The sequence below is a fragment of the Corvus hawaiiensis genome, chromosome 1 (assembly GCF_020740725.1).
Source record: "Corvus hawaiiensis isolate bCorHaw1 chromosome 1, bCorHaw1.pri.cur, whole genome shotgun sequence".
In the NCBI taxonomy this organism is placed as follows: Eukaryota; Metazoa; Chordata; class Aves; order Passeriformes; family Corvidae; genus Corvus; species Corvus hawaiiensis.
Window position 1 is genome coordinate 94,070,356 of NC_063213.1, and position 23,944 is coordinate 94,094,299.

Consider the following 23,944-nt stretch of genomic DNA (forward strand, 5'->3'; position numbering starts at 1 on the left):
GCTCTCAAACATCTCCTCTATCCTTGGAACTCCAATGACACCACCCTTGCTCAGCAGTTCTTCCCCATCCCAAGGGCAGATTTGCTCCAGCTCCAGCTGCTGTTTGGAGTGCAAATCCCTGGCCAGGTGGGCTGTGGAGGACAGAGGAGCTCTCACTTGGCCTCCTGATGAATAACTCTGATGAATGGGAATCAGTCAGGAGTGAGGAGTGGTTCTTGCTCTCCTCCAAACCAAGTGCCAGCTGCTCCAGCGAGGGAAGGCTGAGCCCACAGCTGGCTCTTACCCACACAAATTCTTTGTTCTTCCTCCTCTCCCAGGGCCCTCCCTGTGCCTCGTGTCCCTCCTCACTCATCCCCTCTGCTCTCCAGCTGGCTCTGACACTTTGGCTGTGCCTGTTCCTGACATTTCCCACTCGTTTAAGTTACTCCCCATCCCAAAGCCCGAGTGAAGGAGGGCAGCATGCCTGGCTAAGAAACAGCTCAAATCACATCCAAACACAACCCTTTTCAAAGATCATTAAGGGGGACTTTGTCACTGTTCTGGTCAGGTCTGCAATCAGGTCAGTGTCTCAAATGCGGAGCGCCAATGTCCCAAGTTAACAACCTACAACCCATTTCTGCAGTTTCTCTCCTTTGGAGTTGTTTCACCCAGTGTTCATACAGTATTATCAGTATTAAAGCATTTAAAACCGGGTTTGCCATGGAAAGGCCTCACTGAAGTTCAACAGCCTTCATTAGTTTTAACTCTATTAACCATTCCAACCCAGGAATGGTTTTTCATGAGCATTGATCCCAACTGGAATCTACCCATGGAACTTCCTGCAAAATTTAAAGCATTATCCTACAAGTTTTTAATAAATAAAGGAAATACAAACCCCATCAGTGTCACAGGGAACTGCCACACCCATAAATCCTTACGGAACAGAGAAATTTAATCCAGAAGAGCACTGGGTGGAATGAGGGTCTGCATTTCCCAAGGGCAGGATTTGCCAGATACCTGAGCCGGGAGCAATCCACCTCCTTTTAGGCACCCAACAAGATGCCACCAGCAGCAAAATGATAATCCTGCACTCCCTCTGTGCCTGTGCCCACACCCAGACCCTCAACAGCACCTGAAAAATTGAGATTTTCCAGTGCAGACTGGGAAGGCTGCACAGAGACCTGATTTCCTACTGGAAGAACAGCCTGCTTGTGTAAAAGTTATCACTGAATTGCACACCTCATTATTGCACATCTCATTATGGCATCTCAGATTCTGGAGCAAACTTTGGAAAAAATCATGATTCTCCAAAAAAATTGTTAAATAGAAAAGTAATGTTTTTTCTGAATCAAGTATGCAGTATCCTGACTTTTTTTCTTGAAGAAAGTGGAAGTTGTATAACAGGAGATGAGAATGGATTAGTTAGTCTAAAAAGCCAAAACTATTCACTAAACATTGGCCTGATAGATACACTAGAAAGAATGGCAGGGAAAATATGTATAGAGAAAGCCAGATAGATTGACAGAAACTCCTGTCTTAAAATAGCAATATTCACATGAGATATGCTCCATTATGTGGACCCTGTCTGTCAGAAGAATGTGTATTGAAAATAAATGAGTTCTATCCTTCAATTGTCACGGCCACTGGCAATAAATAGACACCTGATGAGGCACAGCAGGCACAAGGGAAAAGTTTGTGTTAGCTGGAATGATTGGATGTGTGAGGAAGCACAGCCCAACACTGCACTTGGCAAACGACCCGACTGAGGAGCGCGTTCCCAGCCCAGCCCCGCAGAACAGACACCCGGACCGACCCCCAGAGCCGTGGCCGGGCTGTGCCGGGCCGGGCTGTGCTGCTGGAGAGCATTTCTCAGCAAGGGGGGACTGCGGGATCCCATTCCCCTGCTGTTCGCATTCCCAGTATCCACTCCCAGGCCATCCCATCCCATCCCTCACTCTGTTTGCCCCATGGGCTGAAAGGGTTTTCAGAGGTTTTCTCCCTGTTGCCCCCCCATTTTCTGGGCCACACATGAAATCCTCCTGCAAGGCTCCCCTGCCACTGCCCAGCTCATCCCAGGCTGGAACACTGAAGGACCACGAGCCACACCAGCAGCCCCAGGAAAGAGGCTCCACACACACACAGGGACTCCCAGAACATCACAGTGGTGTGGCGAGGGCTGATGAGCCCAAGCTTTGCCAGGCTCAGCAGCAGTGGGATGGGAGGACCTTGATGTCACATCGAGCAGCAGGAGCACAGCTCCTCCAGGAAAATGCCATCTGTGAGGTCATTTTCAACCAGGACCGCCTGGGAGGAGCAATGCAGAAAACAAGGAGGGGATTTCCTTGGCTGCTGCTCTTATCAGGCTTTCCTCCTCCAAGTTCTCCAAGGGAATGGCTTTGCTAAAGGATGTTCTGCCAATTTTCTCTTCTTCACTGCTTTGCCTACAGCAGAGCTCTGCATTATCTTCTCTGCTGTTCTGTGCGTGGCGATCCAGCGCAGGATCAGCACATCCTGCTGAGACCTGGCTGTTCCCTCTGGGGTATCTCTGCAGAAAAGCTGTGGGGACTCACTCCTGTGGCAGCCCTTCATACGGGAGATGTTACCTGAGAGGCAGTGGGGGGAGAAGGAACAGGAAGTGTAGGGAAAGCACAGCTCAAATCCTGTTAATAAAGCAGTGGCAGAGGATTTAAACAGGGCAGTGCAGAAGGAAGACGGTAAAGTCACATTTTCAAAGTGCCAAGACGCTGCCATTGCAGCTCCTGCTCTCCGTGCAGCAGCAGCAGCACTGTGGGCTTTACTGAGGGACACGCTGCACACAATACCCCCCTTGCAGCAGGAGGCAGAGCTGACCAGAGGCAGCACAGCCCTGACTCCTCCAGCAGCACCTTAGTGCCGAGTTCTGCTTGGCGCAGCCCCCTGCTGCAAAGCTCCCGCTGCCTCTGCTCCCAGCTGCCAGGATTTGGGGAGCGTATATAAAAACCTCGTAGTTCTTCACCCTGCTGACGTATTTCAGAACTGCCCTGGGATTTACACCCTGTTTCCCTTCAGAAGCAAATCAGGCTTCAGTGATGGCTCTTCTCCAGCGGGCGCTGCAGCAGGATGGATGTGCTGTCATTGAGCCCGTGTGCAGCTGCAACAGGTTGGTGGTGATTAAATGCAAAATTCATCCAGGACATGAGGTTCTGATTCAGCCTGGAGGCAGCTCACAGACCTTTACAGCATTCTCCCTGTGGAAACACCTACTCATCCTTCAAAAAGACACTTTTTGCTGCCTTTTATCTCCAAGAGGTAAAATCTGGAAGGAAAACAGGGTTGTTGTGTCCCTGTTGAGTGCTGCTTCCTGGATTTCCATAACCTGGGGGATTACCTGGAGTCAGTGAGACTGAAGCCCTGCCTCTGAGAGAGACAATGTTGTCTTCTGGCTCAGGTAGGAGCTGCTTTGCAGAATGGGCTGAAGTATTGCACTCAATCTCTCACTTGGACAAGGACAAGCGCTGTCAGTCCATAATATCCTGTCTCTTTCTAGCTGGCCCTGATCTGTTTTAGCAGAGCATTTATTTGGCAGACAGGGAATGTTTGTCTTTCTGGAAACTACAGTATCCCCCATGGGAAAAAAAAAATTAAAATCATTGTTTCAGAAGCAATTACCTCAAAAACCCAATAGCCAGGGTGACACCCTGCTGGGTCCCAGGGGGGATGCCAAGAGCTCCTGTCTTCCCTAAGAACACCTACTTTTTAAAGTCCTTTTTTAAGCCCTGCAGGTGCTTTGAAAGTGCTGGTTGCTCCCTGGCTTTGAGGTTTTTGCTTTTGGCTGGTTCTTAATTCATTCTTGGCAAGTCCACAGGCAGAATACCTCCTGCTCCCCACACTTTGCTACAGTCAAGGGAGGTCTGTCCATCCTCCTGGGATCTGACCTCACTCCCCAACTCTTCTGTCCCCTGGACCTTTCCATCTGTTTCTCCTTTTTTACCCCATTCTCCAGACTTGCTCACACACAGCTTTTCTTTAGCAAGCTCCTCTCCGTGGGACTTGGTTGATGCCTTCCTACAACTTGGATGACCCAACCCCTGCTCAGACCTGCCCAGGGAGTGGAAACAAGGGAATGGTTTGCCTGGATATCCAGTTTGAAATAGGCTCAGCATCAGAGTTATGCACAGGCAATAAATGAGGCATAAAATTCTATGTTCCTGCTCCGAGGTTTAAAGAGAGCACAGTCCAGGGGATGGCAATGACTTTGGAGCTGGAGACAGTTGGACGCATTTGCTGGGAGATCTAAAGCAGCAGAGACAGAAAATATTCCCTTCTCCCAAAGGCAGACAACGATCCTGCTGATGAACCAGGTGATCGCAAACCCTGCCCAGGACCTGCTCTCCACAGGACACACCTGAGCAGAACAAGCAGCAGCACTCCCAAGAAACAACCGCCTGAAACCTGTACCATTCCTGACTCCAGGATCACAGAGCCAAGGCACTGCCCAGCATGGCCTGAGAGCACAGTGGGACTTAGCCCAGACCCCAGCACCCCCCAGCTCGGCCAGGATGGGGCTCAGCCACCTCTGCAGCCCCTTGCCCAGCCCCCTCCCCTGCCCCAGCAGCACACAGGAGCATCACTTCATCCAGACAACGTCCTCATTATTTTTATTTTATGCTGACACATTTAGCACCACAGCATCCAGGCCAGCCTGCACTGCCATCAGGGTGCCAGCCAGAAGCTGGAAACTGAGCAGCAGCTGCTTCCCTCAGGATGCTCAAGTACCCAGCTCACTCCATCTCAGAGCAGACCGTGATCAGAGCTCAGCCTCGTTGCTTTTCCTCTCCTTTTCTTTTCCCTCCTTTCCTCCAACACAGCACCAGGCAGGTACCCAGCTGCTGCCCACACTCCACAGCAAACCAGGATTTATGAGCCACGAACGCCAGGAACAAGCAGAAAAAATTTCCCTTCCGCAATTCCAGCAAAGCTGCAAATACCTGGAGAAATACAGCTGGACCCTGCTCAGACCAGCCCCGAGCACCTGCCCTTCCTGCTGGCTCTGTCCAGCCCTCTCTGCTTCCCTCAGCTGGCTGACATCCACTGGCCATGGCACGAGACCCCCAGGCCCCCTGTGATGCTCAGCAGGACCCATCTGACCCTAAGCAGCCACCTGGGAGCCGTGGGCCTTATGCAGGATGGAGGCTGGACCTGCTACAAGCCCCTTGCCGGTCTGGCCCCACAAAACCCGTTAGGACTCCAACAAACAAACTTCAGCTCAACAGGCTTCCTCCTGCTCCTCCTCTGCCATGCCAGAGCCCGGCAGCCACTGCCTTTTCACACCGGGCCCACACAGCTTGGCCAGTGACCACCAGGGCTGTCCTGGTCCTGCAGCACCACAGTCCACATGCCCAGAGAAGAGAAAAGCAGAGCGTCTGCTCATACTCACAGTTTTGAAGTCCTTGTGGTTGCATTCCTGGCCTCTGAACTTGCAGTACAGCATCATATCCTTCAGGTCGTGGCCAACGCGTGCCAGGAACTCCTGCATGCTGAAAACTTTGGGTTTATACTGCTTAAAGTTGGCCTTTTCTTGGAGGATGGCTAAGACAGTGGGGTCAGCCAGGTGAGGGTTGGGGATCTGCAGGTTGACGTCCAGCAGAGCCAGGAGCTCCCCAGCGTGGTACAGGTCGTTGGTGGTGAGCCGGGAGAAGCGGAACTCGTTGAGGTTACAGATGGTGACAGCGGGAAACACCAGGCTGTTCGCCACCACCTCGTCCACTTTGGTCACGTGCTGGTAGGAGAAGTAAAAAGCCACCCTGTCCGAGCTCTCCACCAGGAGGAGACCCAGTGAGCCCACAAAGGCCAAGGTCCAGAGCAGGCGCCGGATGGTCACCGGCCCGTAGACGAAGACATGACGGATCCCGTGGAGTGTGGTGGTGTTGGCAAAAATCTGGATGCTGGAAGGCTGCAGGCTGCCCATGCTGCCCTCGCTGGTGCTGTCCTTCAGATCCATGGTGCAGTTAAATCCTGGTCCTGTTTTTGGGGTCAGTGTGGAGCCAGAACTGGGATCTGGATCTCTCCCCTCTCCTCCCTAAAGTAATTAAACCCTTTTAGGGGAGGGTGAGGGAAGCAGAGTGAGACCAGCTGCTGCGAATTTATCCCACGAGCTCAGCAGTAGCTTCGTCGGGGTAAATATTTATATAAAATCCATTCAAACTCTCGCTCTTGATTTCCTCGGTGCGATAAGGAGGGCTGGTTTTATTTAGGGAGACACCAAGGTGATGTGGAAGAGATGTGGGTGGGCAGCGAAAGCTGAGCCAATGGCAATAAAGTCCTCCCCCTGCACACACACACAGGCACACACGCGCCGAGAGGAGCTGAGATTAAGCGAGCGAGCCTAAAACGAGTGGAGGCAGCTCGCAGGCTGTTAACTAGTGCGGAAAGCTGAGGATGCTGCTTCCCGGATGTCTTCAGCCCGACCGGGAGATGTTCCCCGAGCTCCGGGGACGCAACTGCAGGATTTAGGCATCTCTCCTCCTCCCCACCTCTCCATTTTGGGCAGAAAACACCACCCCGAAAACCCAGCCTGTGCTGCCGGTGCGATTTGCAAGGGAAAGGTGGGCAGCTAATTCAGCGGGAGAAATAGGAAAGGGGGGAAGGAAAAGGAAATGCTAAAAAATAAAAGGAAAGGCTGAAAAATACAAGAAAAGGCGGGGATTTCTGCTCAGTTCCGTGCACGCACACACGCAGATCAGAAAGCAGCAGCATGAACCCGCTTCTCTTTCACACGGCAGCTCCGAGCAAAACCCAGGCAGGGCAAGACCCGGGGAGCGGCAGCGGAGGGGCTGCAGCATCTCTCATCTCTCCTCTGTCGGTCTCAGAGCTTCCCTTCCCTGCAGGACTTGCAGGGAGAAGCGCTGGGAGCCGTGAGCCACACACGGATCCGGAGCCCTGCGGCAGGGCAGCGAGAGGGGGCTGCGAGCCGAAAGCCCCAGCTCCAGCCTGGGCTGAGTCTGGACGTGGCTGTGCCTCGGCGGGCCCGGGGGGGCTGTGCCCAGCAGCTCCTGAGCCCCCCGGGGCTCGGGAGGCTCCGAAGGCGGATCTCCAGATGTTCTGTTCGCCGCTGGAAGGCAGCTGTGACGGATGTGTTTGGGGAAGGCGCTCCCAGATGTGCGTTCAGCCGGGAGGCTGGGACGGAGGAGGGGGTGGAGGGGAGGAAAACTGGGCACGGTTTCCTACCCAAGAGATGCTGCAGATCCCGTGACGATGCCTCGGTACAGGAGAGCATCCGTGGTGCCGCTGCACGAGTGGGAACGAGGCGGATCCGCACCAGGGGTGTGAGGTGCTGCGTCTGAGCAGGGCCAGAGGAACTCCCCTCCATATCGGCTCCATGAACAGCAGGGGTTTGCTTGCTTATTTTCAGATCCAGAATTAAACCCTGGGATTTCTGTCTCTGTACAGCACCCAGCCCTACAGCAGGTGAGGGTCCCAGAGCATGAAGCACCCAGGAGGTGACGTTCCCAGCTGGGATGAGGTGGGAGCAGAGGGTTAAAGCACAGGCAGAGCCTGTCGCGGTCTGCAGGGCAGTGCCTCATGACTCTCAGCCACCTTAGAAGATTATATGGGATAAAATGAGCCCAGTTTCTGGATTTATAACCCTGAGTGCTGTTACCATGACAGCAGACCCTTTGCACCATTTGGCCTCTTCACCTTTCAGGTGCTTGACTTCACTGATGAACCCCAAGACTCTTGTCCCCAGGCCATGAGCCGCCCTGTCCTACCCCGGATGATTTTCACCCAGAGATAAGATCATTTCAGTTTTGCTGTCTCCACATTTGGCCTTGGCAGCCAAAGGCAAGCCCAGCTGTGGCACCCCCCCGCATGGATGTTCCTTTGGGAATATCTCTCAGTCTGAGCTACTTATCCCACCCTGCTACAACCCTACTCTCTCCATTTTACACCAGGGAATCTGAGGCAAAGAGAAGACAAAGGGAGCTCTGAGCTGGATTTCCCAGGAGGACTTTTCAGCACAGCAGGTTGCTGCCCTGGAACCGAACCCTCCTTCCATAGCCAGAAGGCTCCAGCACTGTGTTCTCATGGATGGCTGGGTGCAGACGGAGCAGGAGCTGCCTCCAGAGTCTGGTTTCCTCCTGTACAAATCCACATCAGCCCTGAAATGCAAAATATGGTCCCTCCTCCTGCATCTGTGCCTGTGAGTGAAGCCAGGCTCTCAATACAGTCCGTTGGTGGCTAAACAGAGATTTGTTCCTTCTGCTCTACACAGAAATTCAGCCAAGGAGAGATGCACAAACCTCCTGCACCTTGTGGTGCCCTTTCCAGGAGGGCAGGAAAGACAGAGCCGAGCACACCCAAACAAGCTGTGGCCCAGAATTAAAGCAGCTGAGGACAGAATGGCCACAGCACCCTTGCCCCTGCTTTCAGACCTCACTGCCTGTCTCCCCTTGTGCTCATCACCCCTGCATGGTCAGGGACAAGACCCTTCCCCTCTAAAAATTTCCTGGCCAGAATGGGCTGCCTTTCCTACCCATTCCCAGCCCATCTGCAAATCCCCCTCCCTTCCCCACGCCTGCACTGGCCGGCCCGGTGTGTTAATGCTTTCATTTGCTCCCCGTTCGTGCTGCCTTTGCAATCCCGTTTGCTGTAATTCACACCATAAACCATCTGCTGCCTTTTACTGTTGAGCTGTGCAGGGAGCTTTGGCTGCAGCCTGGAGGAAACAGCCCCGTGCCCAGCAGAGCTGCCTGGCACCGGCTCCAGCTCCGGCTCCAGCTCCGGCTCTGGCTCTGGCTCTGGCTGTGCTCCGCTGCTTGTGGGCATGGGCACAAACCAGGGAGACATATCACGGAATCATGGAATGGTTTGGGTTGGAAGGGATCATCTCATCTCATCTCACCCCCTGCCATGGACAGGGACACCTTCCACTCTCCCAGGCTGCTCCAAGCCCTGTCCAGCCTGGCCTTGGGCACTTCCAGGGATCCAGGGGCAGCCACAGCTGCTCTGGGCACTGTCACCTCACTCTGGTGAGGGCTGGTTGGCTCAGGCTGTGCCCAGGAGCTGCCATCAGCCGCGATGTCTTGGGAGCCAAGGACAGCAGTGCCTGGGGATGGGCTGTGGGGTGACACCAGCAAGGGTGCAGGACAAGGTCTGGTAAGGGCTGATGGCCTCTCTGGCCACCCCTGTGAACGACCCCTCTAAGGGGACACACAGAGGGAGAACAAGGCAGCCTGGCTGGCCCCATAAACCCCCTGAGGTGGCAGAGCCCAGCTAAGGACACTGCACTAGGGAATGCCCAGGGAATGCGGAGCATCCCTGGCAGGTGGAGGAGCTGCTATGGGAGCTCATAGCCCAGCCTCAGCCCCCGGGTGTTCCTCGCAGAACGTGCTGCTTCAAATGTGCTTCAGCCGACGAGCCAGGCAAGGCCAGAAGACAGATCCCTGAGGAAAATCCCCTTTTCCCCCCTTTGCAGAGATGGAGAGAAGTGGAAAGGGCCAGGCTGGCTGAGGGACACGGGAGCAGAGCCCTCCCTCCTTTGCACAGCCTGTGCCTGCCCTCTCGTGTCTCCAGCACTTGCTGCAGTGCTTGTGATCCCACCCCACAACACCGGGAACGGCTCTACTCGAGGGAGAAAAGGCATGGAGAAGGGTCTCGACCTGTGTGAGCCCCTCTGCTTCCACTGCCCCGCCTGAGCCCCCCCCGGAAGCGCAGGCCAGGTAAAGGGTTTGCAATGAGAAAGGCAGGACTGACCTCACAGACTCAGCAGTGCAATGTTTTACAGATAAAAGGGGGTGCTTTGGTCTCCCATGTGGCTCAGCACATGGCCCCCACTGCCCTGGGCCAGAGTCCTCTCCTTAGCCCTGTAAATTGCTGTGTTTTCTGCCAGTTCATTGTTTTGATGTTTCCCTCTGGGCTTGAAGAGAAAAAGGATTAAAAAAAAAAAAAGAAGAAGAAAAAGCAGTGATGGCTGCAGTCCAGGGAAGAGGTGTGTCTGAAATCACAGAATCCTTTACACTGGAAAACTCCTCTGGGCCCATCGAGTCCAACTGAGTTAACCCAGCACTGTCAGCGCCACCACTGACCATGTCCCCAGGTGCCACATCCATGTGGCTTTTAAGCCCCTCCAGGGATGGGGGCTCCACTCTTGCCCCAGGCAGCTGTGCCAGGGCTGGACAACCTTTTCCATGAAGAAGTTTTCCCCAGTATCCCACCCTGCCCCTCCCCTGGCCCAGCCTGAGGCCGTTCCCTCTCCTCCTGTCCCTGTTCCCTGGCAGCAGAGCCCGACCCCCCCGGCTGCCCCCTCCTGTCAGGGACTTGTGCAGAGCCACAAGGTCCCCCCTGAGCCTCCTTTGCTCCAGCCTGAGCCCCTTTCCAGCTCCCTCAGCCGCTCCAGATCCTTCCCTGGCCCAGCTGCAGATCATTCTGTGGTTGCATTGAGCACGAGGGCAATGTCCCATCAATGTCCCACTGGGATTTCAGTTTCACAGGATGCTGCTTTTGCCATGGGCTTTGAAGAAAAAAAAGACAACAGGCATTTGGAAGGGAAGTCAGGGAGCATTGGGCCGACTACAATGACTCCTGGAAGGACTTTGGTCAAGTTAATCGTGATCTGTAACTCTCCCTCCATTTCTCCGGCTTTCCCCAATCATTTGGCCTCTCTTGTCACTTAAATGCGTACTGGGAGTGCCTTCAAAGTGGGGACACAGAGCTCCCCTGAGCAGAGAGGCCTTAGCTACTTAAAGGAGTCCACCTTTCTAAACAGGAACATAACGTTGAATGTTGATGTTTCCTCTGAAATTAAATCTGATAACTTCCAAAGTAGCTTTGGCTCAGTTAAACAGCTTTTTAATATATAGAGAAAATTGAAATTTCTATTAGATTTCAGAGCATTTAATATTGTGCTTGGATTTATAATGGAGTATAAAATGAAAGCAATGAAAGCAATTGAAAAGAAAAAGAAGTCTCCTTGAAAGAAAACAAAAAATATTCAAATGGCTGCATTTTGGGAAATGCCTTCTAAAGGAAGGTCATAGAATCTCAGACTGGTTTGGGATGGAAGGGACCTTAAAATCATCCAGTCACACTCCCTGCCATGGGCAGGGACACCTTTCACTGTCCCAGGCTGCTCCAAGCCCCATCCAGCCTGGCCTTGGACACTGCCAGGATTTCCAGGGCAGCCACAGCTGCTCTGGGCAACAAAGCTGTTGGAAAGCAAGACAATTAAATGCTCCATTTCCATGCCCATTTCCCCCCAAAGAAAGGTGATGATGAAAACATCATATTGGCAGAGAGCTGAACCAGCGTTTTCCAGTGGAAGAATGATTTGGGGGGGAAGATTTCTTCCCCAGCAGCAGAGAGGATGCTGCAGGTGCCTTCCTCCTCCTCCTCCTCCTCCTCCTCCTCCTCCTCCTCCTCCCCCTCCCTCTCCCTCTCCCCCTCCTCCTCCTCCATTTCCTGCAGAAATATTAATGCACACCAATAGTCCCCTGGAGGTTCTGGGCCCCAGCGAGGAGCCAGTGGATTTTCAGAGGTGTTTCTCAGCACCCAGAGGCTGCTCTGCTCCCTCTGCCATTCCCAGCTTCTCTTCAGTAACAGGTTCACCAGGCCTCTCTCCAGGGCTCTGTTCATCGGGGTTCCAGGGTGTTCATGTCAGAGGTGACTCGTGTGCCGCCTGCTCAGCTCCAAAGCCAGCTGGGACATCCCAGGGACTTTGGCTCCATCCTCCTGTGCCTGTCCTTCACTGCCCACCCTGAGCAAGCCACGGTGTCTCTTCATCCTATACAAAATGAAAGCAGTGCTGCTTCTGTCCTGGGTCTTGAGTTTTAAGATTTGGGGATGAAAAAATGTACTAAAAAATTCTATTTTCCTTTGGTGCATCTCCATTTAAATAGCCCTTGAAATCCTACTTGTTCTCCATTAAGTTTTACATGGTTTTATTTTCAGTTATATGTGTTAGTTCTGCCTGATACTCTTGTTCCCCAGAAAGTCTGTAAAAACACCTTGAATTACTCATGAATAATTCAGTTTTAGGACCCATTCCAGGCCCTTGTTTCAGGATAAAACCAGACATTTGTTCTTGTCGGCACATGAAACAAGCCAGGAAAATTCACCAATTTTTTTTTCATTTTTTTGCCCAAAAAACATCCTCATTAGCTTTCCTTTCTTTTTAACTCCTCCTTCAGTGCCAGTGCAGCTCTTAACTGAGTTTCTCCAAAGGAGGCAGTTTTCATGGGATTACAATTCTCAGAATAATTAGAGAAAGAATCCCACAAATTAAGAAGTCATCCTTCCGTTGCCATGGCAACCCTGATTGTCCTTCCTCAAGTGGCTGAACTGGGAAAACAAGAAAAAACAATCTCAATGCTAATTGCAATCTTGGTGCCAAAGGAGCAGAGCTGGGAGGTGACACAGGACAGACAGTCCTTGGGGGTCCCCAGGGGGGATCTCTCTGTGCCAAAGATCCAGAGGTGTTGGAAGTGTCCGAAGGAGGGACACGAGGATGGGGAGGGGTCTGCAGGGGCCACACGAGGAGCAGCTGAGGGCACTCGGCCTGTCCAGCTGGAGCAGAGGAGGCTGAGGGCAGAGCTCAGCGGGGGCTGCAGCTCCTCCCCAGGGGCAGCTCCGATCTCTGCTCCCTGGGACAGGGGCAGGACAAGGGAATGGCTGGAGCTGTTCCAGGGGGTTTGGGATGGAGATCAGGGAAAGGTTCTTCCCCCAGAGGGTGCTGGGCACTGCCCAGGCTCCCCAGGGAATGGTCCCGGCCCCGAGGCTGCCAGAGCTGCAGGAGCGCTGGGACAGCGCTGCCAGGGATGCCCAGGGTGGGGTTGTTGGGGTGTCTGGGCAGGACCAATGGGTAAAAAACTTTTGTTTGCATTTGTGTTGAGAGCAAATCCCAGCTTCCACTGTCCCAGGCTGCTCCAACCCGCATCCAACCTGGCCTGGGACACTGCCAGTGATCCAGGGGCAGCCCCAGCTGCTCTGGGCACCCTGTGCCAGGGCCTGCCCACCCTCCCAGGGAACAATTCCTGCCCAATATCCCATCCATCCCTGCCCTCTGGCACTGGGATCCATTCCCTGTGTCCTGTCCCTCCATCCCTTGTCCCCAGTCCCTCTCCAGCTCTCCTGGAGCCCCTTTAGGCCCTGCAAGGGGCTCGGAGCTCTCCCTGGAGCTTCTCCTCTCCAGGTGAGCACCCCCAGCTCTCCCAGCCCAGCTCCAGAGGGGCTCCAGCCCTTGGAGCATTTTTATGGCCTCCTCTGGACCTGCTCCAAGAGCTCCAGGTCCTTCCTGTGCTGGGCCCTGAGCTGGGGGCAGCTGTGCCAAGGGACCTCCCAAAGGCAGACACATGAAGGGAGCCGATGGAAAGGACAGGGCACTGTGGGGACAGACTGATACACTGGAGATGCATCCTGGGGCACCAGCAGAACTTTATGGAGATCAGAGTCTTGGATAAGGAGTGAAGTTTGCTCGAGGCCACACAAGAGGCTTTTGGCTGGAACATGTAATTGAATTTGTGCTCCCCAGTGTGCTGGATGTGCCGGATCCTTTCCCCCCTCGGGAATGCTGGGTGAGTTAGTCCACGGTTATTCAATGGGCTGAGAAGCAGCAGGGACAGAAACTCAACCAGATTATGGTATTTACTCTCAGCAGGATTCCATCCATTCCAGAGGAGCTGTTCCTGCACTGAGAGAACAAAACTCATCTTAAATCCTTGCCCTTTCGGAGCAGGGAGAACACATGAAATGCCTGTGCTCCTTTTGGATGTGATTGAAGTCAGTGCAATAATAACTGCCCAGAGCTGCTCTTGGCAGAGCTGAGCAGCTCAGGCATTTTGCTCCATGGACCTGCCCCAACTTAACGGGTCCCTTCAACTTGTGTAAGAAGAGGGTCCTACCCTGAGCCCTTGGCTCATCACATCTTCTCTGAGAGGGTACCTGAGGTGGTGGGTGAGAGAAAAGGCCCAGAAAAGTCAGAGAATAATTTTTCCTGCTTTCAGAGAGAAAAAATTTGCAAATTATGCTCAATAGATCTTTTATCCAAGTTCATTTCTGTCTATGAATAAATCCTTCCCTGGGAGGGTGGGCAGGCCCTGGCACAGGGTGCCCAGAGCAGCTGGGGCTGCCCCTGGATCCCTGGCAGTGCCCAAGGCCAGGCTGGACATTGGGGCTGGGAGCAGCCTGGGACAGTGGGAGGTGTCCCTGCCAGGGCAGGGGTGGGGCTGGAGGGGCTTTAGGGTCCCTTCCCACCCAGCCCAGTCTGGGACTCTTGGATGGTATGAAATGCATCTCCAGTCCTCTACCCCAGCGTCTTTGCTGGTCTCTCTCTCTAGAGGGGCAGAAAGTTCATTCCAGAAGATGAAGGAAGGTTCTGTTTTCCCATCAGACAGGAAAAAACCCTCTGCTGAGTCTTCTCTGTGGGTGAGAGCTTTGCTGGCCTGGCTGGGGGAGGCTGCGACCAGGCTGGTGGGGATGGGAGTGACTCAGGGTTCTCACTTGGCAGACAGCAGTGAAGATGAATTATCTGAGCAGTGGAAGTGCATTTTCAGGTCAGTCAGAGCTTTCTGTGGTGAAGCTGGTCAGTGATATCTGGGCAGGAAAAGGCTGCCTGGAAGATGAATTTAAAAGAACCTAAACCTTGTGTAATAACAGCAAAAAATCCAAACAAAACCGAAACTTTGGAATTTTTTTTGAGTGTTCTGAAACAGAGAATCAGTAATATCAGCCTAAACATAATAGGTTAGTGTCCCCATCCCACCACGTACTGGGTGTGGGTGGGAGAGAGTTCATTTCCTTCACAGTAACTTGTCTGGGGCTGTGGTTGGGATTTGTGCTGGAGGAAATCCAGGGACGTTTTGCTTTTGCTGGGCAGGGCTGACACAGAGTCAGGGCCTTTGCTTCTCTTCACCCCACCAGAGGGGAGGCTGGGGGTGCCCAAGAAGCTGGGGGAGGCACAGCCAGAATCCCAGCTGATCCCAGCTGATCCCAGGGACATCCCAGACCATATGAAGTCAAACTTAGCTGGGGAAAGAAGAAGGGAGAGAGAGAATATTCCGAGTGATGGGTTTTGTCTTCTCAAGTCACCCTGGCAGGGATGAGGCCCCGCTTGCCTGGGAAGGCTGCCTGTGATGGGAAGTGGTGAATGGATTCTTTGATTTGCCTTGCTTGCACACAGTTTTTGCTTTACCTATTAAAATGTTTACCTCAACCACAAGTTTTCTCACTTCAGCCCGGGATGTGTGGGGTTGAGTTGCCACTGGGGTTAAACCACGATTCCCACCATGTTGTTCCCTGCAGTCCTTCCAGCCATGCCCCAGCAAGGGGGATGTTTCTGGGTTGGAGTTTTAGGCTAGATGTGGGATTTTGGGGTATGACTCTCCACCCCTAAGAAATCCATCACTGAATTTACAGCTGAACAAGATCTGGGCAGCTGCTGGTCTGAGTTTCAGCAGAGCTGCCCTTTAGGAGGAGCATTTTCAAGTCTTTTTCCTCTACAGCCCTGTTGTGGTGATTTACAACATTGCAAACTGCAAACTGGCAGGTTCAGGAAAATCCAGGTGCTGTATTAGGATCGCTGAGAGTGCCTGCACCCTCTCTTGGAGACAGAAGAGGCCAATTCCCTGTTTTCATTTTGCAAAGGGAGCAGGGATGGCTCCGCAGGCAGCCTGATTTAGAGTTTTAATAACAGCCAGCGAGGAGCAGAGCCCTGTCTTTGCCTTCTCATCTATTCATGTTTAAATACAGCACCAAATCAAGTTCTAATGAAAGAACAAAGCAAGCACTGCCTGTTTCCCTGCTGTAGCTCTGTGTCTGGTCATGTTTCTGGCCAGGCAGGATGTGATGGAGGTTTGCTGGTAGCCGAAAATGAGCTGGGACTCAAATCCCAGGTGCTGCTCAGGGCAGTGAGGGAGCAGCTCTCCAGGGCAGCTGGGGAACTTCAGAAGCAAATTCTCAACCAGCAAAAAATTGGCCATCACTCAGCTGCACTTGGAAGCCAGATATGACAGCAATTATTGCCAGAGCTGCTGCTCCTGCTGCTAAGAATGGAAGAGCATTTCAAGGATTTTGACTTTTACAAAGTGGCCAGGAAAGGTTTCACTGAGTCGATGCTGAGAGGACAATTAGGAAGGAATTGTTCCCTGGGAGGGTGGGCAGGCCCTGGCACAGGGTGCCCAGAGCAGCTGGGGCTGCCCCTGCATCCCTGGCAGTGCCCAGGCCAGGCTGGACATTGGGGCTGGGAGCAGCCTGGGACAGTGGGAGGTGTCCCTGCCAGGGCAGGGGTGGCACTGGAGGGGCTTTTATGTCCCTTCCCACCCAAAGCATTCTGGATTCTATGAGCAGAGCAAAGCCCAGCAGTGGGCAAGGATCCCCAGTGCAGTCACTGCAGCTGAGCTGGAGAGAGCAGCAGAGATGGTGGAGCTGAAACATCTTCTGAAAGAATCTTCCTGAATGCATCTACCAAAAACCTCTTACTGAAACCATCTCCCAAAGGCATTTTCCTGAAAGCACCTCCTGAAAACCTCTTCCAAAAGCACCTTCTGAAGGCACGTCCCAAAAGCATCTTTCTGAAAGCATCTTCCTGAAAGTCTTTCCCGTGGTGGCATCACTCCAACCCTTCAGCATCGTGCCCTTGCAATTATCATTTCAGCTGTGGGTCACCCCCATACCCCGGAGTCCTGCCAGGGAGGAGCTGTAAATACAAGAGAAGCAAATTTGCAAGTGGTAAAAGCCCTTAAAGAGAAAATTGTGGCTTGCTTTAGCAAACCTTGCCAAAATCTGCTTTGTTTCCTCCTCTTGGGGAAATTGCTGAGAGCTGCAGGATGGATGCAGGGCTGACTCTTGTAAATCAAAAGCAGGAAATGCAGCCCAGCCTGTGCCAGGGCTCAGTCACTGACATTTACTCCTCATTCACAGCACTCAGTGATGGGATACGGGACGGCCCCAGGCCCTGGCAGAGTCACTGTCAGCATGCCATTGGCTTTTTGGTTGACTTTCCACAGGAAGCTGCTCCGTGGTGGTGGAATTCAGGCATGTAGGAAGGTGAAGCATTTCTACGTTCCATTCTCTGCCCAAGTATTACCAAACCAGGCTGGTTCAAGCACTGGGAGCTGCTGTCAGGATGAGCTGTCCGATGGCACATTTCTGTTTATCCTCTTTCACTGAATCATGAAATAGTTTGGGTTGGAAGAGACCTTAAAGCTCATTCAGTCCCACTCCCTGCCACGGGCAGGGACAGTTTCCACTGGACCAGGTTGTTCCAAGCCCAGTTGAATCCAGCCTTGAATGTTTTCAGGCTGTGAAAACATCCTCTGGTTTCATCCTCTCCCCAGTTTCCAACCAGTTTAAGAGGAATGGACATGAAACCACTTGAAAGCAAAGTCAGAGAATGTGCAAACCTTTTTGATGATGACTCACATCCCCTCCATTAAAGCACTGTCCTCCAGCAGAGACCAGGTGTAAAATCCCTGATGAGGATTTCGCTGGGATTCCCGAGGTGCAAATCCTTCGGGCGGTCTCATTTTTGTTGCTGTTCATTCCCGTGTTGAGCTTTTGATGGGATACCCTTCGTTTTTGGACAAGGGTGAGAGAGCAGAGGAGGCTGCTGTTCTGCTGAGTTCTTTATTTCATAGTCTCACAGCTGTCTTGAAGGCAGAGTTTGAAGGGGGTTACATGATAAAGGCAAGCAGCAACAGCAGCAGCAGGCAAACAGCAAGTAGCAAACAGCTGCTTCTTCTAATTCTAATTCCTAATTCTTTCTTACAGAAGTGTGGATTAGATTTGTTAATTGACCAATAAGATTAACACACGATTCTAGTTTTCCTTTCCTTAACCTATCCTGGTCTAATTCTAACAGGTGTAAGACTTACACCAGTGTTACACAGGTATTACACAGATTTGTGGATGCAGTTTCTATCAGCTCTTACTGTTTATGTGAACACTCTATCTGAAAAATGTGAACAGTGTAATTCTATCTAGATTTTGTCTAAAGTAAAGAATTCTGTGAAAAGGTAACACTGCTGCAGCAAGAACTGTGTTTAAGGTCTCTGCTGCAGCTTTTCAATGTTTAAGGCACTTAGCATATATTTCTACTAAAAGTTAAAAATCTATATTTCTATTTCACTTTGGTGTGACTTCATGTATCTCAGCTTGTCCAAAGGTTTTAATTCAACCCCTGTGCTTTGGCTTCCCTCTGGGCCTGGGTCCAGAGGAGCTTCCACTCCAGCATTCCAGGATTGCTTTTCACTGCACAAATACCAAGCTCAGAAAGCAGTGCAGGTGATCACAGGGAGCCTGGCCCTTCAGGCAGCAGGGGATGCTCGAGCTGTTCAGCCTCTGCCCACCCTGTGCTCTCCACACTTGCTGTTGTTATACTGAGACCAAATGTAAGTTCATGTAAGTGCAGAAAAACTCTGTGTGAGAGTGCATTTACTCCAGAATATAAATGCCTTGCTCAAGGGAAGGTTAATTAAGCGTCAGAGGGTAAACCACAAGGAGACTTTGCTGCAGTTCAAGAGCATCCAAACTGAGTTAATCTGAGCCCATTTATTTTGCAGAAAGATGTATTTGGGGCTGTTTGGTAGCAAACAATGCCAAGAGAATGAGTCTTTGATCAAAACAACCACCTTTTAGCAAATGGGGTTCATTCATCTTTTAAAAGTTTGAAAATGTTTAAAAAGAGACTGAGTCCTTTTCAACAGCCCCAAAGATTCCTGAGGATTTGATGAGTTCAGCTCAAAAGAAAATGGGTAGAAAGACTGGAAAAGTAAAGATTCTTTGTCTTGACACTTGCAAAGTGAAGTGTCTTGATTTCTCTTTGCAAGGCTTTCAGCTCAGAAACTGCCACGGTGCAATGTTGGGAAAACCAGACAAACCCAGAATTTTAAGGCCTTTTAAATTAAACAGAAATATTTTGTTGGTGGTGGTGAATACAACTTCCTGTTTCACCTACAATCACTCCTGGCTTTAAGGTGGGTAATAGTTTTCCTCATATTCATTTGGTTCACCTTTTAATACAAAACTATGTCTGTCAAACAAAAGCAAAGCAAACCGGTAATTCCTGAGCTCAGACTGTAAATAAATGAATATTTTAGTGTTTTCATATGATTATTTTGCAGTGCATGTTTAGCAGGAGGAAGCATTACTTCATTTCCTTTGCAGGCAAAGGGTTGCAGCCTTCTAGATCAGTCCCTGCAAGAGACTTGAAGTCTCTCCTATCCACTCCCCTCTCATGCCAGCTCCTCGCAGGTTCTGCGAATAGATGACTTCTAATTTAATCTGGCAGAAACCAATATATTTTCACTGAAGCTGTGGAAAGACAATGTATTTTTCATGAAATCAGCTCTGCCTGGAATAACGTTGTTTTATTTCCACTGCTTCAAACTTCTGCTTGACTGAGCGAGTGGTGGGGATGGAGAGTGGCTGAGGAGCCACACTACCACCACCCGGAGCTCTCAGCCCATGGCTCACTCCCACAAAACGTGGCAGGCCATCGGGCCTGATGATCCTAAAGGCCATTTCCAACAGAAATGATTGCATGGATCTGTGATTCTATGCTCAGGCTGTGACCATAAACAGGATGCCCTGGCTTGGGGACAAACAGGGCACATGCCATGGCTTTACATTGTGCCTTACCAGGCGATTCTTCACAAAGTCTGGAACTGGGGGACTCTCTGTCCTCATATTTGGGAAAATCAGCCCCTGTTCGAAACCAGTGCTGGAGGAGTACCTCAAGGCAAACCAAAATGCAAAGCTGCCTACCCTGGAGGTAACAGTCACATTGCTCCCTCTTTCTGTAATTTTGGGGAAAATGCCAGCACCTTGGAAGGAAAAGCAGGTTGTAAAAATCATGGCATGATCCAGAAAAACTCTGAGACACTTCTCAGCTATGGAAAAGCCAAGGAACCTCTCTGTTTGCACCTTCCACTTTCTATACTGATCCAGCACTGGGGCTCTGGGAGCAGGAGTCCGTGCTGGCTCAGGAGCAGAGGGCTCCTGCTCACCAGGCCAGTGCTGCACCCCTTTGGAGGATGTGAAAAATGAAGAGACAAATGAGCCAGACTGAGAAGCATGGAGAGTTTGAAGGTAAACAGGCAGGGAAGCATCAGAGGAAAAGGATGTCGGTGTGAAGGCTCTGCTCAGTGCACCTCTCTCCAGCTCCCCTGGGAAACGTCCCCAGCCTTGACTCACTTGGTGTGAGGTTCACATACAAACCTCCCAGGAGGGGAGGGTTTTCCCTTTCCCTTGCTCTTGCTTATGGCTACCCATGGTTTAGAGTAGATAAAAGGAAGAAATTCTTCCCAGTGAGGGTGGTGAGACACTGGAACACGTTTCTCAGAGAAATTGTGCCTGTCCGATCCCTGGAAGTGTCCAAAGCCAGGTTGGATGAGGAGCAACCTGAGACAGTGGGAGGTGTCCCTGCCCATGGCAGGGGTGGCACTGGGTGGGCTTTAAGGTCCCTTCACACTCAAACCAGCCCGGGATTCTGTGATTTTATCCTGCCTGCCTAGACAGGGATTGAATCAACTTCAAAATTCCAAGAAAAGCCTCTCCTTTAAGAGCAGCCAGAGCAGTCGCTTTGCAAATTCCCTTTTGGAGACAATGAACCCATTGCCTGGCTGTGGAAATCGTGCCCCCTTTGAGAACTGTTTGCAGTGGTTAAGAAAAACAAACACCTCAGAGCAGTGGCTAATTTATTAAGCACCGTTATTCCACCAGCTTCACCAATCGATTGCAATTGCGGGATAAAATCTAAGGGGAAAACATGAAGTTCCAGTGCACTGCACTAGGTGGTGGTGCCTGCAAAGGAAAAAGCCCGGAGTGGTTCTCTCCAGGATCCTGGGCACGGGGCACCCCAAAGCTAGGGGGAGATTTGGAAGAGAGGCAAGTTCTCCCACTGGGACAGGATTTGCCCCGTTCTAGTCCTGTATCACTCCAGACAAATCTATCAGCAGCATTCAGAAACCAACTCTGTATGTAAGGAGAAGGCAAAAGGGACCTTGTAAGAAAATAATCCTCACCCAAAGCAATGAACAACCAAAAAAGAATCATCCCTGAGTGAAAGTGTGCACCTTCCAGAAGTAAAATCCTCAGGGCTCCAGGGAACATCCCAGCAGCCCGAGCTCCATTGTGTAAACAAGGAAGATGCAGTGGGGGTTAAGAGGGACTTTTTCCCCAAACTGCCTCCCTGGCAATGAAATGAGCAACTCCCATGTCCCATGAGTTGTAGACGATGACAAAGCTGCAGGCAGAAATACTCATTTGGCTTTAGTTGGTGGCACTCTCTGGGCAGTGCTGGTTTTCTCCAAAGCCAATTACAGAGGCTTGGGCACATCCATCCATCCATCCCCTGCTGCAGCCGTGGGGTGTCGGTGCTGCCACAGCCCAGCGTGACCCCTCTGAACTCCTCATGACTCACAAAGGCACAGCGTGGCTGGACTGCAGCAGCAAAGCCAGAGCTTTTGGAGTTGGGAGTTAATGAAAGGAGAAATTCTCTTGTAACCTCTGAGCTTGTTTGCCCTGGAGTCCCAAAGATTGCTGCCCTTGGCCTAAACCCCTGTCTGAGAGCTGTGGGGAGGGGGAAGAAACAGGAGTTATTTCAGTAATAACCAATTCCCAAGGAATATCCCTTCCTATGTCAACATCAATAATTCACCTGGAAAACAGTATGTCAGCTCTGCCACGTGTTTCCCTACAAAGGGATGTCACCCCAACCCCACCACCCCCCAAAGTTACCATCTTTTTTCCTCATAAAGGCCAAAACCCAGTTAAGAAGTTTCTACTTCTTAACTCTGTGTCATCAGCTGTAGACCTGGAACCTCTGGTGAGGGCAGAAATTAAGGAAAAACAGGCAAACATAGAGATTTTCTTTGCAAGCTGCTCATTTAACTCTGTTTCATTTGCCCAGCTGTGCTTCCCCATAGGGATAGGGCAGAGATGGGAGTGGGGTTCACACCCCATCAGGATTTGGATGCACATCCTCACCCTCGAGGCCAGGCTGGACAAGCTGGGATAGTGGCAGGTGTCCCTGCCCATGGCAAGGGGTCGGACTGATGCCATTTGATGTCCCGTCCAACTCAGACCATTCTGTGATGCTGGGATTTAACCAGCTGGTTTCTCTCCTCTTTACACAAAGGACCCACAACCAATTGCTGGGATGCAGCAATTTGGAAGAAATGGAGGAAAGGGCTCATGTTTGCTTTTGGGCAGAGCAGCAAACGGATCTACTGGGAATGCCCTTACAGGAAACCACGGGCAATTTCCATTGTCACATCAGAGCAGAAGGGTCTGATGGTGTGGAAGTCTCAAATCCCTGCTCCAGCTTTTCACCATCAATTGAAAATACATTTATGGAATTTTGAAATTCCTGGCATTTGCCTCAGAAATATCACACCGGTTTCTTTAATAATGTCTAAAGATTTGGGTAAATAATAAAAAAAAAAAAGTGATACGTTCAGTGCTCTTCAACATCTGAGTATATTAAAAATCCTTTCAGTACATCCTACAAATTGTATCAAAAATACCAGCATCAATGTAACAGTGTAAGATGTAAATGGAACAAGGACACCAAGGATTTTCATTCTGTGGGAGTGAGTCTACACCATTTTTTTAAACATTTTCCCCGTGCTGTGGTAGCCAAGCCTGTGTGTTACTATAAACCATTTCTAACAGATTTGCACTTGCAATTGGGGGCAACTCCGGGTAATTTTGCATCTACTGAGGACATGAAACAGGATTTGGTATTTGCAAAAAATCAAGTGGGAAAAGTATAGGGAGCAAAGTCATATCTTTTATTACTCCAGCTAGCATAGTTGGAATAAAAAATAACATTTGGGAACAGCAACACAACTGTCACTTGAGAAAAGACATTGCTTTCCTGTTCAGTTTTATATGATTGAGACTGTAAGTTCATTAAGTTCCCATCTTTCCTCCCTCTGCAAGAGTCTGTTTTTCATATTCAACTCCTACTCAAGGCTACGTCGTTGTGACTCCTCATCTGCTGGAAATTAAACAAGAGAATTGCTCAAAAAAGGAATTATTTTTCATGCCAAAAAAAGTTCTGCTGTGTCAAAATCAACCTGCTCAAGTTTCTTCCCATCGTGACGATTTCTAAACCAATCCACAGCATTTTCAGACTGGAGCTATGGAAAAAACAGAACTGTCCTCAAAGGAAATGCTTTGGTGTTCCATCCTGGGAACATGGGGGGAAGAAGCCTGTTAGTCTTGGTGTTTCCCACCATAGTCAAAGGAAGTGTGGTGTTAAAAACCTCCTTTCCCACCAATTTCGATGGAAATTTTCAAGATCCAGGTGGGAACCATTCATGTCCTGCTTGAAGAAACCAAGGCCCAGGAGTTCCAGAGTCTAGGATTAATCCTGCTTGGTCTCATTTCCACGGGGTTCGCAACAGGTCCAACCCTTCAATTCCACCAGTCTCAGGCAGCGTGAACTCGGTACTGGTGGGGCTGCACCTCAGATCCTGGGTCCAGTTTTGGGCTCCTCACATCAAGAAAGACCTTGGGAGATGGAGCATGTCCAGGGAAGGGAACGGAGCTGGGAAGGGGCTGGAGCCCCAGGAGCGGCTGAGGGAGCTGGGAAAGGGATTCAGCCTGGAGCAAAGGAGGCTCAGGGGGGACCTTGTGGCTCTGCACAAGTCCCTGACAGGAGGGGGCAGTGGGGTGGGTCAGGCTCTGCTCCCAGGGAACAACAGAACAAGAGGAAAAAGCCTCAAGCTTTTTGCCAGGGAGGTTCAGATGGGGTATTATGGAAAACTTCTTCATGGGGAGGGTTCAAGCCCTGGAAAAGGAGTGGAGTCCCCACCCCTGGAGTGCTCAAAAAGCAAGCAGACAGGGCATGTTGAGATGTCGTTTATTCAATCAGAGATTGGAGCTGATGATCCTGAAGGTCTTTTCCAACCTTAACAATTCCATTCTATTCTATACTTGTGTCCCACTGCTGGCGCCATGCTGGGAGGAGTGAAAGGCTGTGTCCCAG

The 23,944-nt window shown here is 51.1% G+C and overlaps 1 protein-coding gene across 2 annotated transcripts in view; it reads right to left on the reverse strand.

Annotated features, from left to right (window-relative positions):
* Positions 1-6,140, reverse strand: part of LOC125330980 (acid-sensing ion channel 2) — a 392,135-nt gene extending 385,995 nt beyond the window's left edge. Inside the window, exon 1 of one of the 2 annotated variants that reach the window (XR_007205808.1) lies at positions 5,396-6,140. Coding sequence is in view for 1 of the 2 variants with exons in the window: in XM_048314765.1 (XP_048170722.1) it covers positions 5,396-5,959 (564 nt within the window). In the remaining variant the exon portion in view is untranslated. The remainder of the gene's footprint in view (positions 1-5,395) is intronic. The other variant, XM_048314765.1, reaches the window with a different exon arrangement.
* Between the last annotated feature and the right edge of the window lie 17,804 nt (positions 6,141-23,944).